This window comes from Diabrotica undecimpunctata, chromosome 7 (genome assembly GCF_040954645.1).
Source record: "Diabrotica undecimpunctata isolate CICGRU chromosome 7, icDiaUnde3, whole genome shotgun sequence".
NCBI classification, from domain to species: Eukaryota; Metazoa; Arthropoda; class Insecta; order Coleoptera; family Chrysomelidae; genus Diabrotica; species Diabrotica undecimpunctata.
The window spans coordinates 58197382-58212178 of NC_092809.1; the positions used below are offsets into that span (position 1 = coordinate 58197382).

At 35.4% G+C, this 14797-nt stretch overlaps 1 protein-coding gene across 1 annotated transcript in view; it reads left to right on the forward strand.

Annotated features, from left to right (window-relative positions):
• Positions 1-14797, forward strand: part of LOC140445380 (dual oxidase maturation factor 1-like) — a 28949-nt gene continuing 14152 nt past the window's right edge. Inside the window, exons 1-4 of the mRNA XM_072537360.1 lie at positions 1-221; positions 7621-7678; positions 11844-12080; positions 12309-12509. Coding sequence (XP_072393461.1) covers positions 60-221; positions 7621-7678; positions 11844-12080; positions 12309-12509 — 658 coding nt within the window. The 5' untranslated portion in view covers positions 1-59. The remainder of the gene's footprint in view (positions 222-7620; positions 7679-11843; positions 12081-12308; positions 12510-14797) is intronic.

The following is a 14797-nucleotide window of genomic DNA, read 5'->3' on the forward strand; positions in this document are numbered from 1 at the left end:
TAGTAAATTATAACCCAGTGTTTGCTTGTTGTCTCAGTGGTTAGGTGTAATTTGTTAAAATGGGATTTTTTGAGTTTGGGAGAGACGAGAGATTTCCCACTCAATATGACGCAAAACGAACTGCCGTTACTGTGGATCTGGTAGACGCTGGACTCGCTACTGCCTGCATTATCTTAGGAATCTCGTTTTTCATTTCCTTACTGACAAGGAAGCTTAAAACAGTAAGTACAATGTTTTCAAATTAGTCTAATTTTAAATACATCCCAAAACAAATCATCAGCAAAGACATATTTTTTTATTACAATTTTACATGTAGATCATGTTATGGTACAGTCATCACAGATTTGACTTCTAAAAATCATACAAACAATTTGAATTTTACTGAGAATGTTCATTTTGGGACTTTAAAAAAGATGAAAGGAAATTTGCCACTCCCTGCTTCACCCTTAAATTCCCGTACGCCCTATAAAGAAGTGTTTCAAATAAGAAATGTAACTAAGAATGTTTAAAATGTTTATTAGCACCTTTTGTGTAGAATGAACCGTTCTCTCAGAAACAACGCTTGAAGCGACCGGCGATTGAAATGTCAGTTACCGGCGCGAAATCAATTTTTTAAATAAAATTTGTATCAACTCGGCGATAAAAATTCGATATCTTTTGATCAAAGTGTCCTATCGATAAAAATCAAAATGAGTTTTAAAGGTAAGAGTGCAGATTTAGTATGCAATTTTTTTATTTTGTCAAAAATGAAGTTTCTATAATTATATTAAATAAATAAACGTTTTGCGATTTTTGCCATTTTTTAGGATTCTCATGAGATCAATAAAATTTATTACTACCATTGACAATCTCTGTAGAACTTAAAAAATGTAACCATTGCAAACCTAGCGCAATGTTTATTCATTTAACAACTGACATTTATTTATTAACAACAACAACACAAAAGCTGACTTCATTTTCGACAAAAAGCTGCACTCTTCACCTTTAATACGCATTTTGATCTATGTCGATAGGACACTCTAATTAAAAGATTTCGGATTTTTACCGTCGAGTTAGTAAAAATTTTATTTAAATCATTTATTTTAGACGTGTAACACATTCAAAATCGCCGGTCGCTTCAAGCATTGGTTTCTGAAAGAACTGTGTGAGAGCAATCTACCGCAAAAGTGATAATAAACGTTTTTGTTCAAAATTATTTCAGTTACATTTCTTGTTAAAACACTTTTTGTATGCCGTACATTTTCCCCCCTGCAAGAGGGAACTTAGAGGGAAGCTGGGAGTAGGAGTGGAAAACTTTTTGCGTCTTTTTGGAGGCCCAAAACTGACATTCTCAGCAATAATCAGCTTGTTTTGTGGTAAAAATTGTGGTTATTTTAATATTCCACACAAAATTCATATCAATTATCTGAAACTAAAATATATAGAATCTATCATCTTGATTTCTTACAACAAAGAAATTGTAACACATTCATATTGTTTTCTTTCTGTTTTTCTTTTTTCCTAAATGGATTTGAATCACTGTTGCTGATATCTGATTTATATTCATAATGCACCATCGACATCCTAGCAATATGGAAAGTAAGTCTTATCTAAATATTGTAACATTGTGGTTATAATAAGTTATTTTGGTTACAATTAGTGACACACCTTGGTACGAGTTTCAGGATGAGAAACCGACAGGGCAACAGCAAAGATAAATGGGAAAATGTTTAATTATTCCTGTTTCTGTTTTTCTTTTCATTCTGCTTCAGTGTTTGGCAACTTTTTATATTATTCTTTCTTTCTTCTTCCTTATTTTTCTTAATAAGCAAAGTCTGTTGAATCATCCGGATCTTCTTAACAGTTACCCACCATTTTTTAAGGCTCCCAATGCTTCTTCGCCTTCTTGGAGATTTGTTTCGAGTTTTCTCTGTTTTCGCTGTTCTATTAATATGTTTATTCCATTTCATTTTTCCTATTATAAAGCTACCTATCTTGTTATAGACCAGAGAAATTAACAAATAAAAGTATTTTTTGTGACACTCTTTGATACAGGTATCGAACTAACCACTGCTTTTGATAAATTTGGGGCTCTCCATCTTTTAAGAGGTCTCTCTTGTGGTCTTTTACCTTCTGGTTTTCCATATCTTACTATTCGGGCAAGTTTCTCTCTTCCCATTCTGTCAATGTGTTGGTTCCATTCTCGTCTTCTTTGGCATCCCCATCTGACGATATTATGTACTTTACATGATATTACATGATTATGTCTCTCTCTGATTTGTGTATTGGGGGTTCTGTCTCTTAAAGTTTTACCTCCTATCGCCTCAGAGTAATAAAACAATCAGAATGCCCACTCTGCTTGTCGCGATAAGTACGCGCATCTCGTTCGCGCAGACAAAAATCAGCCATGTTTTAAACGGAACCAGTGTTGTTTAATGAAATTTTATCTGGTGGGCATTAAAAAGTTCAGTGGTAGAGTGTGTTAGGGTGTTCACTCTTTGGGATTAGTGTTATATATAATATAAATGTAAATATATTATTGATAATATATATAAATTATATATAAATATTATATATATATATATATATATATATATATATATACTCAGATTAAAAAAAAAACGCAACGGGAAGTGGCAGGAAGCGCAAAACTACCGCCTTAGATGATCGTTTTATATGGGTAAACGCTTTGCGGGATCGTCAGTTAATAGCGGTGCGAACAAGAAATCAACTTCAAGAGGTTCGAGGCAATAATGTACGTATATTTACAGTTCGTAGAAGATTACATGAATTTGGTTTGCAAAGTTGCAAATCTTCAACTGGACCAAATTACTTCCACGGCACAGAGTGGCTAAACTACAATTATCCAGGGAACATTTAAATTGTAAATTGGGACAATGGAGTAATGTTCTTTTTACGGATGAGTCGAGATACTGTCTTCACTCATCAGATGGGGGAGAACGAGTATGGCGTCGAACTGGAGAGAGATTTGTGGAGTGCGCTTTCAGTCCCCGCGTTAGTCATGAAAGGGGTTCAGTGATGGTATGGGCAGGAATATCCCGAGAGGCGCACACTGAATTGGAATTTATTGAGGGTTCGTTGACTGCACACCTGTATATTAAGGAAATTTTATCGAATCATGTAGTACCCTTTTCTCAATATATCGGCGATTATTTTCTATTAATGCAAGATATTGCGCGACCCCACTCCATGTGTGTCACGCAATATTTAGAGGAAGTTGGTATTAATAAAATGAACTGGCCAGCGTGTTCGCCAGATCTGAAGCCAAACAGCACGTTTGGGACATACTTGGTAGAAATATTAGAGGTCGCGAAGCCTCACTAGCCTCAATTAACGAACTTCGCTTGGCTCTAGAAGAGGGATGGCAAAACATCCAGCAAGATGATATTCGCAACCTCATAGACAGCATAAGCCGACGTGTACAGGCAGTTATAGAGGCTAGGGGAGGCAATACAAAGTGTTAAGTTATTTTTTGTTATTTGCGTACTTAGGTCAAATTACATTTTTTTATGTTTTGTTATTGTTATCACTGTTCATTAAAACCAAGATCATGTTGCTTTTAATTATTGTTTAAATACGGTGCTTCTGGGATGTCGATATGACATTCCTTCTATATCAGTCACCAAAGCCCCCATCGTCGTAATACAAATCAATACGAAAGATAATGGTAATAATAGGAAAAGTCGTAAATTGTGGGTGGCAAAGTCATTTCGCTCCTACAAATGAACCAATTCATATTTTTACATGAAACAAAAAACATAATACTTAGAAGACATGGTTGCAACCGAAAAATAAGGGTTTACGAAAATCCGCTAACGGAATTATTCTATAGGTTGTTTCAAAGTTAGGATAAAGAACCACCTTAACCCCTTATAAATTTCTGATTGTTTAAGTGTTTTAACTTTGTTACCAAATACAACTCTAGTTAAATAGGTTTGTTTGGTTGATAAATGTTGTTTAAGTGTTTTAACTTTGTTACCAAATACAAGTCTATTTTTACTTTGATCTGTTACACCGAAACCTTTGTTGCTCTTTGCACATTTGATACTTTTCAATTATTTTCTCAGCAAGTATCTTAGTCAATAATTTCAAACTGGTGTCAAGCAACGTAATAATTCGATAGTTAGATGGGTCATTTTCTCCCTTTTTTTTGTGTATAGGGATCATTATACTTGATTTCTATTCCTGTGGTATGCATTTAATTTCAAGAATCTTTTGGAATAGTTTCGTAATATTTCTTCCTATATTCTTTATCACTTCTTCTTTCGTTATTGTTACCAGCTCGTCTTCTGCTACTCCATCTTCTTCATATATTTCTCTATCTTCGTCCTTGTAAAGCTGTTCTATATATTTTCATCGTTCTCCTTGTATAGTGTTTATGTTGTTATACTCGTTAATAGCTTTTCCTTTCCTTCACCATCTTCCACCCGTTTCGTTGTGCACCGTATAAATCACGTTCCATTTCTTTTGTGAATTTAAATCAGTATCCCTCTTTAGATTTCTTATTTGCGATTTGACATTATTCCATGTGGTTATATAGTGCTGGTAATTTGTGGGTGTCTTTTTACTTTTATAGTGGATATACGCTTTTCGTTTTTCATAGGCTAAAGTTTTAATTTCGTTGGTGAACCATGGTTTGATCTTCCTGTCACCATTTGCATTAACCTTCCGTGTTCCCAAGCTTTCTTTAGCAGCGGTTATTATGTTCTTTTTTATTGATTCTACTACATTTTCTTCTAATTTTTCTTTCAATCGTCTTTGATATAGCCATCGGGCTGTTTTGTCTTCTAAGGTCTCGATATTTATTTTTTCCATATATTTTTTTTCTTCAGTGGTATTTTTATAAAGATTTTTTCTAAAACCATAATGTGGTCTGATCCTACGTTAGGTGATGTTAATGTTCTGATGTCTAATACCTGTTTAGGATGTAAAATGAAATCGTAGGCTTCCACGGCCAGAGTCAGAATTATAGTTTATTCGTCTTCCGGGTTTAGGATGTATTTGCTTGCTCGTTATTATATAATCTATAGTTGATTGCAATGCAATGCAATGCAAATGCAATGAACACCGCTTAATCAGTTTAATGAGTCACTTGCTGAAACTCTTCCTTAGGATATTACACTCAAGAATGTACAAGATACTAGAAGAACTTAGCGGGTCAGGTCAACACAATTCGGTTTTAAGGGAGGACTAGGAACAAGAGAGGCAATTTTATGTTTGAACACCTTAATACAAAACTGTTTAGATCAACGAAAAGATGTCTACCTCACCTTCATCGACTACGAGAAGGCATTTGACAATGTTAAACATGATATCATGATGGAACTACTACATAGGGCCAACATGGACCAGAAGGAGATCAGAATTATTCAGAATCTATACTGGAACCAAATGGCAAAGGTGAGGATTGATCAAGAGCAATATACGGATGAATTTGAAATCCGGAAAGGTGTCCGCCAAGGCTGCATACTCTCTCCGATGCTTTTTAATTTATATGTTGAAAATATATTTGCGGAAGCATTAGAAGACACGGAATTAGGCATTAAGGTGAACGGCATACCAATTAGCAACCTACGCTATGCGGACGACACAGTGATTATAACTGATAATTTGGAAGATCAGCAGTTATTACTTGATAGGGTGAATAGCATAGGTAAAAAATATGGCCTCAAAATCAACATTTTGAAAACGAAATATATGGTCATTAGCAGAAACCCTCCAGAAAACCCGATAATATGCATAGGTGACGATCGCATAAAACGCGTGAAAACTTTTAAATACCTTGGCACCACAATCAATGACCAATCGGATCCACAACAAGAGATAAAAACCCGAATACAAATGGCAAGACAAGCTTTTGTGAAATTCAGACCGCTCCTATGTAATCAAAACCTAAATTTCGAAATACGCTACAGAATGGTCAAGTGCTACATATGGTCAATCTTGCTTTATGGCATGGAAACGTGGACTTTGAAAAAAACATCTATCAACAAACTTGAAGCATTTGAAATGTGGTCATTGAGAAGAATGATGCGCATACCTTGGGTGGATAGAGTTCGAAACGATGACGTCCTTAAGAGAGCCGGCGTGGAAAGAGAACTCTTTGAATTAATTAAAAAACGCAAGATTGGTTACCTTGGGCACATATTGAGAGGAGCAAAATATGAAATACCACAGTTAATCCTACAAGGGAAGATCGAAGGTAGGAGAGGAGCCGGCCGCAAACAATTATCCTGGTTAAGGAATATTAAAGAATGGACAGGAATACACAATACAGGCGAGCTGTGTCACGCCGCCAAGAACAGAATTCTAGTAATGAGATAGTCGCCTACGCACTTTGGTGTATGGCATGTTAAGAAGAAGAAGTTGATTTATGTCCTTGGGTATTTGTAAACGTATATTTGTGTTGTGGTTTATGTGGAAAAAATGTGTTATTCATTCTCAAGGTGTTCTGGGCGCAGAAATAATTTAGTACTTCTCCATTTCGATTTATTGTCACTTCGTTGAAACGTTGTTTTATTCCTTCTGATACTTCGTTCTCTATTCTTGCATTTAAGTCGCCTAATATTATGACTCTTTCATGTATACTAATTGTATTCATCTGGTCTTGTAAAGTATTTTAGAAGGCTTCAGTTTCTTCTTTGGCTTCTTCTACTTATATGTATCTGGAGCATATCTTCTTCGTCTTCTAATGGCGCTACAACCCTTTGTGAGTCTTGGCCTGCTTAACAATGTTCTTCCATTCTGCCCTGTCGGATACTTTCCTTCGCCACTGCCTGATGTTCATAGTTTTAAGATTCCTCTCTACGTCGTCTATCCATCTTTTACGGGGCCTTCCTCTTATTCTGTTTCCTTGGAGCTTCCATCTCTGGACTACTTTTACAGCTCGATTATCTGGCATTCTTTCTAGGTGACCAAGCAAGTTTAGTCTTTGTGACTTTACAAATCTAACAATATCTGCGCTCTGCATTAGTTCATCCAGCTCGTGGTTCATTTTCATTCTCCGCGAAACATCGCTGCATTGGGTTAGTCCAAATATCTTCCTTAGTATTTTGCACTCAAATATTCTTAGTTGATTTTCATCAGTGGTTGAGATGGTCCACATTTCACATCCATATGTGACCACTGGTCTAATTACTGTTTTGTAGCATCTGGAGCATATACTAATATTAAATCATCACTTTCGTAAATATAACCATGATTGTCATCTAATTTAAAGGTTAAACCTATTTCAGTAGATAGTTTCAAGTACTTTTTAAAATGTTTCACTGATGATGGTCGTACTGGACCGAAAACGTTTTGGAATAATTGTAATCCTTTTGGATAAATTTTAGTTATTTTTTAATAAAATAATATACCGTTATACAGTAGAAGTTTTCACTTCTCCGTAAGTTTTTTTATACAATGGTATACAGCCAACTACTGTGATTTTCCCCTTTTACTTTTTAATTATCTAATAAACAAATCTGCTGTCGAATAGTGTTATTATTCTCAGTGCAGTAAAAAAGATTACAATATTTCTAATATAGCACTAATCTGTGTCCTGATAGTTATATTTCACCCTTATTTACATTAACTGTATATGTTTATTATAAAAAAAATACATTACGTATTTTACAGAATGTGGTTATTTTTACACGAGTCTACACAACTATCTTGATAGGAACCCTGCTACTAAGTAAGTATTGATTTAAATAAGAAATGATTTTTTCTTCTTTTTATATATTTTTTATCGAAAATGTAAGCCATCTATAATTTATATTTTTTGTGATAATGTCCATATCTTCTTCTTCAAGTGACATATCAGAATTATCCGACGTTGGCGATGACCATTGTGAAAACTTCTCGATCTTCTGCCATATCGAATAAGAGTCCTGTATGTGATATCTCGATCCATTCACGAATGTTTATTAACCAAGAAACCTGTTTTCTTCTTACACCTCTACGGCCTTCTATTTTGCCTTTAAGGATCAGCTGTATTATTTTTTTTATCCAGATTTAGCCATACGGCTGACACTCCCTCTAAGAGGAAAATTCACTCATCTGAGATACCTACGGTATCGAAAATATTGAGCTCTGGTGGGACTCTTTTTGAGTTATCGAGTCCTAGGTGACTTGATATGTCAGTGTATCTCCCAAATATTTTCGTACGCATCTGGACGTCGAAAGTAGCACAGCTTTCTGCATGGTCTTATACAGATGTTTATTTAGACGCAGCTTTTTTATGTTTTCTAGGAGGTCCTTCGGTCCTTCCAGTAGTAGAAAGAATAATAGGTATCGTCTGGGTACTTTTCATTCTCCATTGTCTCCTTATTTGTATTTCCAGATCTCTCTATTTTGCGATCTCTTCGCTGTATTTAACGCACAGATTATTGTTGTTAGGTATCGCCACATCGATTAGTGTTGTTTGTCTTGTTAGTTTATTAACTAATACCAGATCTGGTCTATTATGTGCTACTGTTTGGTCTGTGAGCACAGTGCGATCCCAGTGTAGCTTTTAGTTGTCATTCTCAAGCATACTCTCAGAAACGTATTGGTAATATGGGAGAAGGTTTGTTTGGAGAAGTTCCAGTTTAAAAGCTATCTCTTGATGAAGGATCTTCCCTACTGAGTCATGCCGTTCCTTATATTCAGATGAAGCAAATTCCTGGCAGCCCCCGGTAAGATGTTGTATGGTTTCTTGGGCTTGGCATCGATATCAGCATCTGTCTTTTTGGGCCTGAGGGTCTTTGACGATATATTTCAGCTAATTTTTGGTTGGTATAACCTGATCCTAAATGGCAAGTAATATTGTCGACATAGTTTTGACTGACTTCATTGGGATGTCGCCCGTGCAGAGGTTTACCCATTTAAGCGCGCAATTTTTCGTTCTTAGTAAGATGATTTATGCTCATTTCTGGTTCCCTCAGTTTGATCGGTGTTGTGTCATCTACTGCAAAAATCGCGCGATGTAGAGTAGATATCTTCGCCTGCATCTGAAAATAAGTTCTTAAATTGGTAATCTGTTTTTCTAATTACTCACTTATATCCAAAAGTCCTCGTCTTCCAAAATACCGCAGTAATGTCGTTCTTTCTACTACACTTCGAGGATGGTGTTTTTGTGCCTTTGTGAGGTGTGTTCGTATTTTTCGCGGAAGAGTTTCTATATCCGTTTTAGTCCAGTTAATAATGCCAAATAACGGGCACGGAATAGGCACGGAAAATGTGTAGGTAAATTTTTACTATTTATGTCACTTTTACTCATAGCCTTGATGTTTTGGCCATTTTGTATATCGAATCTTCCGGGCTGAACCTTTCTCTTAACTATATTTAGTACACGGCATTTTTCTAGTCCAAAGGGCATACTGATATCATTTGAGAAAGTTTCTACAGTTTTTAGCATCTGATCTAAGTGGTTTCCATTGTGGAAGCCATTAGTTTCAAATCCTCCATATACAACAGATCATTAAGCTTCGCCACTATAGTATTGTTGTTTTTAATGCTAAAACCTGAGTTAGTGGAGTTCAATAACTGAGATAGTGGGTTCATCGCTAGTCAGAACCACAATGGACTCATGGAGTCTCCTTGGAATAGGCCACGGTGAAATAGGCTTAATTGCGATATTTTCCGTTTCGATATTGTTTTCACCAGGTACTTAGAGGTGAATTTTAGTCTTCCAATCTGTCATTATATACCTTAAGAAGGCCACTATATTATCATCGACTTTATAAAATATATTTTTAATATATCTACAAGCCATTGATGTGGCATTGAGTCAAAGGCTTTCATGTAGTCAATAAAGGCAGTGAAAAGGTTCCTTTTGTTTGTGTATGCTTGGTTAGAAATGACTGAATCGATAATAGGTTGTTCTTTGCAGCCCATGGAACCCTTAGCGCATCTTTTCTGTTGAGATTCAAAAATATTGCTTAGAGCGTTTATTCTTATTACTACTATAATGTTATTTAACAGTCTAGGTAGCTTGTAGTTGAGTATGTCTGCTTGTGGTACCAATAAGTGGGATTGATTGCCACTACAAATAGAAAACTAAAGTATTCCAGATCGTCTCTCAGAAGGAGAAAAACTATGGAGTAATCAAGTAGTAATTTGCCTAGTACTGCTTCTTTACACTTAATGATACACAACACAATCGAGGTATGGCAGGAAATTCTTTCTTGATCTTAGTCGTGTTTTTGGTGGCTGGTGCGTGTATAGTAGATGCGCCTCATTAGTTTTCATCTTATTTCTTTCGATGTTGGTTGCAGTGGTACATCTGAATGAAACAAATATTGAAATTTATCTATTGGGGTTGGTCTTAAGCATCCCATAATCATTCTGCAGGTCTCGTTTAATGCTGAATCTACTTGTTTAGCGGGTGAAGTTTTTTGCCAGACCGGGCATACATATTCTTCGGTAGAGTAACATAAGGCCTTCTTAGCACCGTCTAGTTCGCATTTACTACCTTCTTCTTCTTATAGTGCCGTGCACCTATAGCGCGTTGGCGAATTATCTTAAGGCCAGACGTCTGTCTTTTGCGGCATGCAAAAAATCGCCAGTGTTATTTATGCCTGTCCAGTTCTTTATATTCCGTAGCCACAACATTTGTTTGCAACCTACTCCTGTCTTGCCTTCAATCTTTCCCTGGATGATTAGTTGAGGGATTGCGTATTTTGTTCCTCTCAGAATATGGCCGAGGTATCCAATTTTTCGTACCTTGATCAAATTGAGTAGTTCTCTCTCAGTATTTGCCTTTCTTAAGACTTCCTCGTTTCTCACCCTATCTGTCCATGGTATGCGGAGCATTCTTCGCAATGTCCACATTTCGAAGGCCTCCAACTTATTAATGGAAGGTACTCTTAACGTCCATGTTTCCATGCCGTATAACAATATGGACCATACATAGCATTTAACCATCCTATAGCGGAGATTGAAGGAAAGATTGCGGTTACATAGTAGCGGTTTAAATTTGATAAAAGCTTGTCTTGCTTGTTCGGTACGGCATTTTATTTCTTGTTGAGGATCCCATTGGTCATTCATCATCATTCCCAAGTATTTAAATGTTTTCACTTGATCGATTGGAGCATTATCTACTTGCAGTTGTATTTTTAAAAGTGCATTTTTTCTTATTGCCATGCATTTAGTTTTTCCAGCATTTATCTTCTAGCCGTATATTTTTCCTACGGTGTTTATTTTATTTAACATCAACTGCATATCATGTTTGTTGTCTGTTATTATCGCGGTGTCGTCGGCGTAACGAATGTTATTTATCGGGAACCCGTTTACCTTTATTCCACACTCAGAGCCTTCAAGTGCCTCTGCAAAAATGTTCTCCACGTAGAGATTGAAGAGCATAGAAGACAAAATACACCCCTGTCGCACCCCTCTTAAAATTTCAAATTCTTCTGTGTTGGTTGATTTGTTCAGTCTCACTTGTGCTTTTTGATTCCAATCGAGATTCTGGATAACTCTTATGTATTTCTCGTCAATGTTAGCGTTGTGTAGCATTTTTATCATTGCGTCATGTTTTACGGTGTCAACCGCTTTTTCATAATCGAGGAATGTTATGACTATATCCTTTCGTTGATCCATGTAGTTCCATGCAGTTGCATCCATCCATTTACTTCCATTAACATAAAACGTGCTTGTTATGTTATTAATATTAGTGCAACTGTGATACGCAAATAACTTAATAAAAAGTAGACTTAACAAATCTTCACTTCTATCATCCTTTTTTATAGGAATACCATCGGTTAGTTTAATAATACTCTTTCTGATTATATATTTTAGATTATTTATATAATATTATATATATTTGTATTGCCAAGAGATGAATTATAATATTAATTCGATCAAATGACATATTTTAGTAAACAATTTCGGCCAAGAATGGGAAGTAGGCCACATAAATTCGGTAATGGCTTATAAAGCAGGAAGCGTACAAGAAATCAACGGGTCGGTGTCATTAAAAATAGCGTTGAGAGGAATTAACGTTACTCTAAAAGCTACACCTGATCCGAATGGCCCCTTAAAAGATGAAACAATAGATTATAACGAAAGATTTGAATGGGTATGGGATCAAGGAAGATTTGGATTTGGACCATATGGTAAGACATTTTTTATATTATTGATCAACAATTTTTTTCTTATATCTTTGAGAGTTGTGATTTTTGAATTTGATTTTTATCAAATTTTGATTACGAGAAGTTTCTCGTAATTTTGTAATTGAAATTATTAAATAATATCTATTACTTTGTTGTGAGAGAGTATTCAATCTTTTAGTATCGTTTGTTTTTCTTTGTTTAGTAAATAACTTAAAATAATTTTGTTTTTAGCCGGTTTATTGCAAAGAGAGTTCAGAGAGGCTCAATACAGAGGAGCACCACTACCTATCATTTGGGTTGTGGATTATTTTGTAATCGATGGAGAAGGCCAGCGTTATGGACGATTTTATAGAACGGCAGGATGGTATACGCATATTTTGATGTGGACAACGTTTCCTTGTTGGGTCTTATCCACAATATTGTTCAGATCAGGTATGTATAGCTATGTTCGTATTCGAGAAAACAAGGAATATGGGTAATTTTTTTCTCACTTTATTAATATTTACAGAGAAATATTTAACAAATCCGTCATGTCAAATTCTGTTCGACTGCTTGTAATCTACTTTTGTGACACTCCCAAGAAATTAAATTCTAAGACGTGCAGTTAATATCGCCTTATAAGTTTATTGAGCCACACCCTTAATGTTTTTTTGCGTAGTATCCATTCCAGAATACGAACAAAATTAAAACAAAGTATAGGTAAAACACAGTTTGGTTTTAGATACGGTTTTGGAGCGCGATAGTCCTTCTTTGTAATGCAAGTCTTGGTTCAAAAATGCCTGGATCAACAAAAAGAAGTTTACACTTGCTTTGTCGACTATGAGAAAGCGTTCGGCACCATCAAACATGACAAACTTATAGGACTGTAACATCTTTCAGGACTTGACAGTAAGGACATCCAGATTAATAAACACCAGTATTTCAACCAAACAGCCCACATCAAGTTTGGGCATATGGTGAATTAAACATGACCATTTATAAAGGGGTTAGACAGGGTTGCATTCTTTTGCCACAGTTATTCAACCTATACTCGGGGCAAATATTTATAGAGGCATTGGAAGAGAAGCGCTGGTATCAACATTAATGGCGAACCAATAAGTAATCTTCTATATGCAGCTGCTACTGTTATACTGGCTGATAACATAAACATTTGGACTTCAGCTTTCAAGATCATTATACAATGATAAAACTATAACCAAACGCGCATCCTACGCAACTTATCCGTGAACAAACAAACATATAGCAAATCTGTGCACATTTAAGTATATTAGCGCATTCCGAGAAAGTAATAGATGACAATACACACCAAGAGTTAATGTAATTAATTAAATTTGGTTGTTGTGAACTTGTTTCCTTTCTACAACATAAGTAGAGAGCCAAACGTTGGAAGTGGCTACGTATGAAGACTTGGATTAAAGAATCCTTCGTCTAAACAATTTCTAAGTCAAATTGGTAATTAAAAAATGTTTGATGAGTTTAAAAGCACTTTATTTTATGTTGCACTATTACAAAAAATACTTTGTTACAAAACGTATTTAATTAAAATTAACTTTGTTCTTATTTTTCCACAATATAGGGGAGACCGGGGTTAGTTGTTACACGGGACAGGTTGTTACATTTAATTTTAATAAACTTAAAGAGATGGCAGCACCTTTAAATCGACGTAGCCAATGCGGTGCATACCTTACTACATCTTAACGAACTTTGGTTAGTGTGGTTTAAGGCTCTGACGTAGACCGACCATTTTTGTGTTTTTAGTAGCACTCAGTAGTTTTTCCGACATTGTTTAAATTTTTGCTGGTTCCATTTTTACAGGGTAAGGTAACTTATTGTTTGCACAGCATGTTTTATTGACTGTTAGCTTTATTATTGTCTATACGTACAAGATTAAATATTTGGGATTTATGAGTAATTACAATTTATTTTTAATATGGCGTCCTAGGGCAGGTTGTTACTATTTTCAAGGGAGAAGTTGTTACTGTAAAAACCTGCAACCATCTCAAGAAATGTGTGTGTAGGTTTATTAGTAACCTAGATTTTGTTGTAAATAAAATTGTAAATTTTTAATAGATCAAAATGGGAACCTACAAAAAAAATCTAAGCGTGGTGAAACGCCACAGAAAATCATTATTGCTGCAGCAAAAAAGGTGATAGAAAGTGAAAGACCTCTTTGACCAGTAGTGGATGAATACGGTATAAATTTTATGACTCTTCAGAGATACGTTAAAAAGATCCAGAAAATTGGGCTTGATAGTGAGTGTAGTAAAATCGTAAATTTTTTTCTATGAACACATGTATAGCACATGCCTCGTTAAAATTTGTTTTTTTTTTCAGATGCTAATACCATGCCAACAGGATATTTAAGAAAGAACACGGTAACATAAGAAGCTAATTCATTTTCTACAAGAAAATGAATTAGCTTCTTATGTTACAGAATGTTCAAAGATATATCATGGTCTTTCCCCAAAAGATCTTAAACAGCTTGCTTTTCAGTTTGCTTTAAAAAATAACGTAACTGTTCCTGATAACTGGACCAAATTTGAGACTGTATCTGCTGATTGGCTAACAAATTTTTTAAAACGCCACAATGAGTTATCCATCCTACCCCTCAGGCTATGAGCTTAGGGCGAGCCACAAGTTTTAATAGGCACAATGTAAATTTATTCTTTGACAAACTCTCCAATGTATTAAATAGGCACAATCTTGAAGCAAACGATATT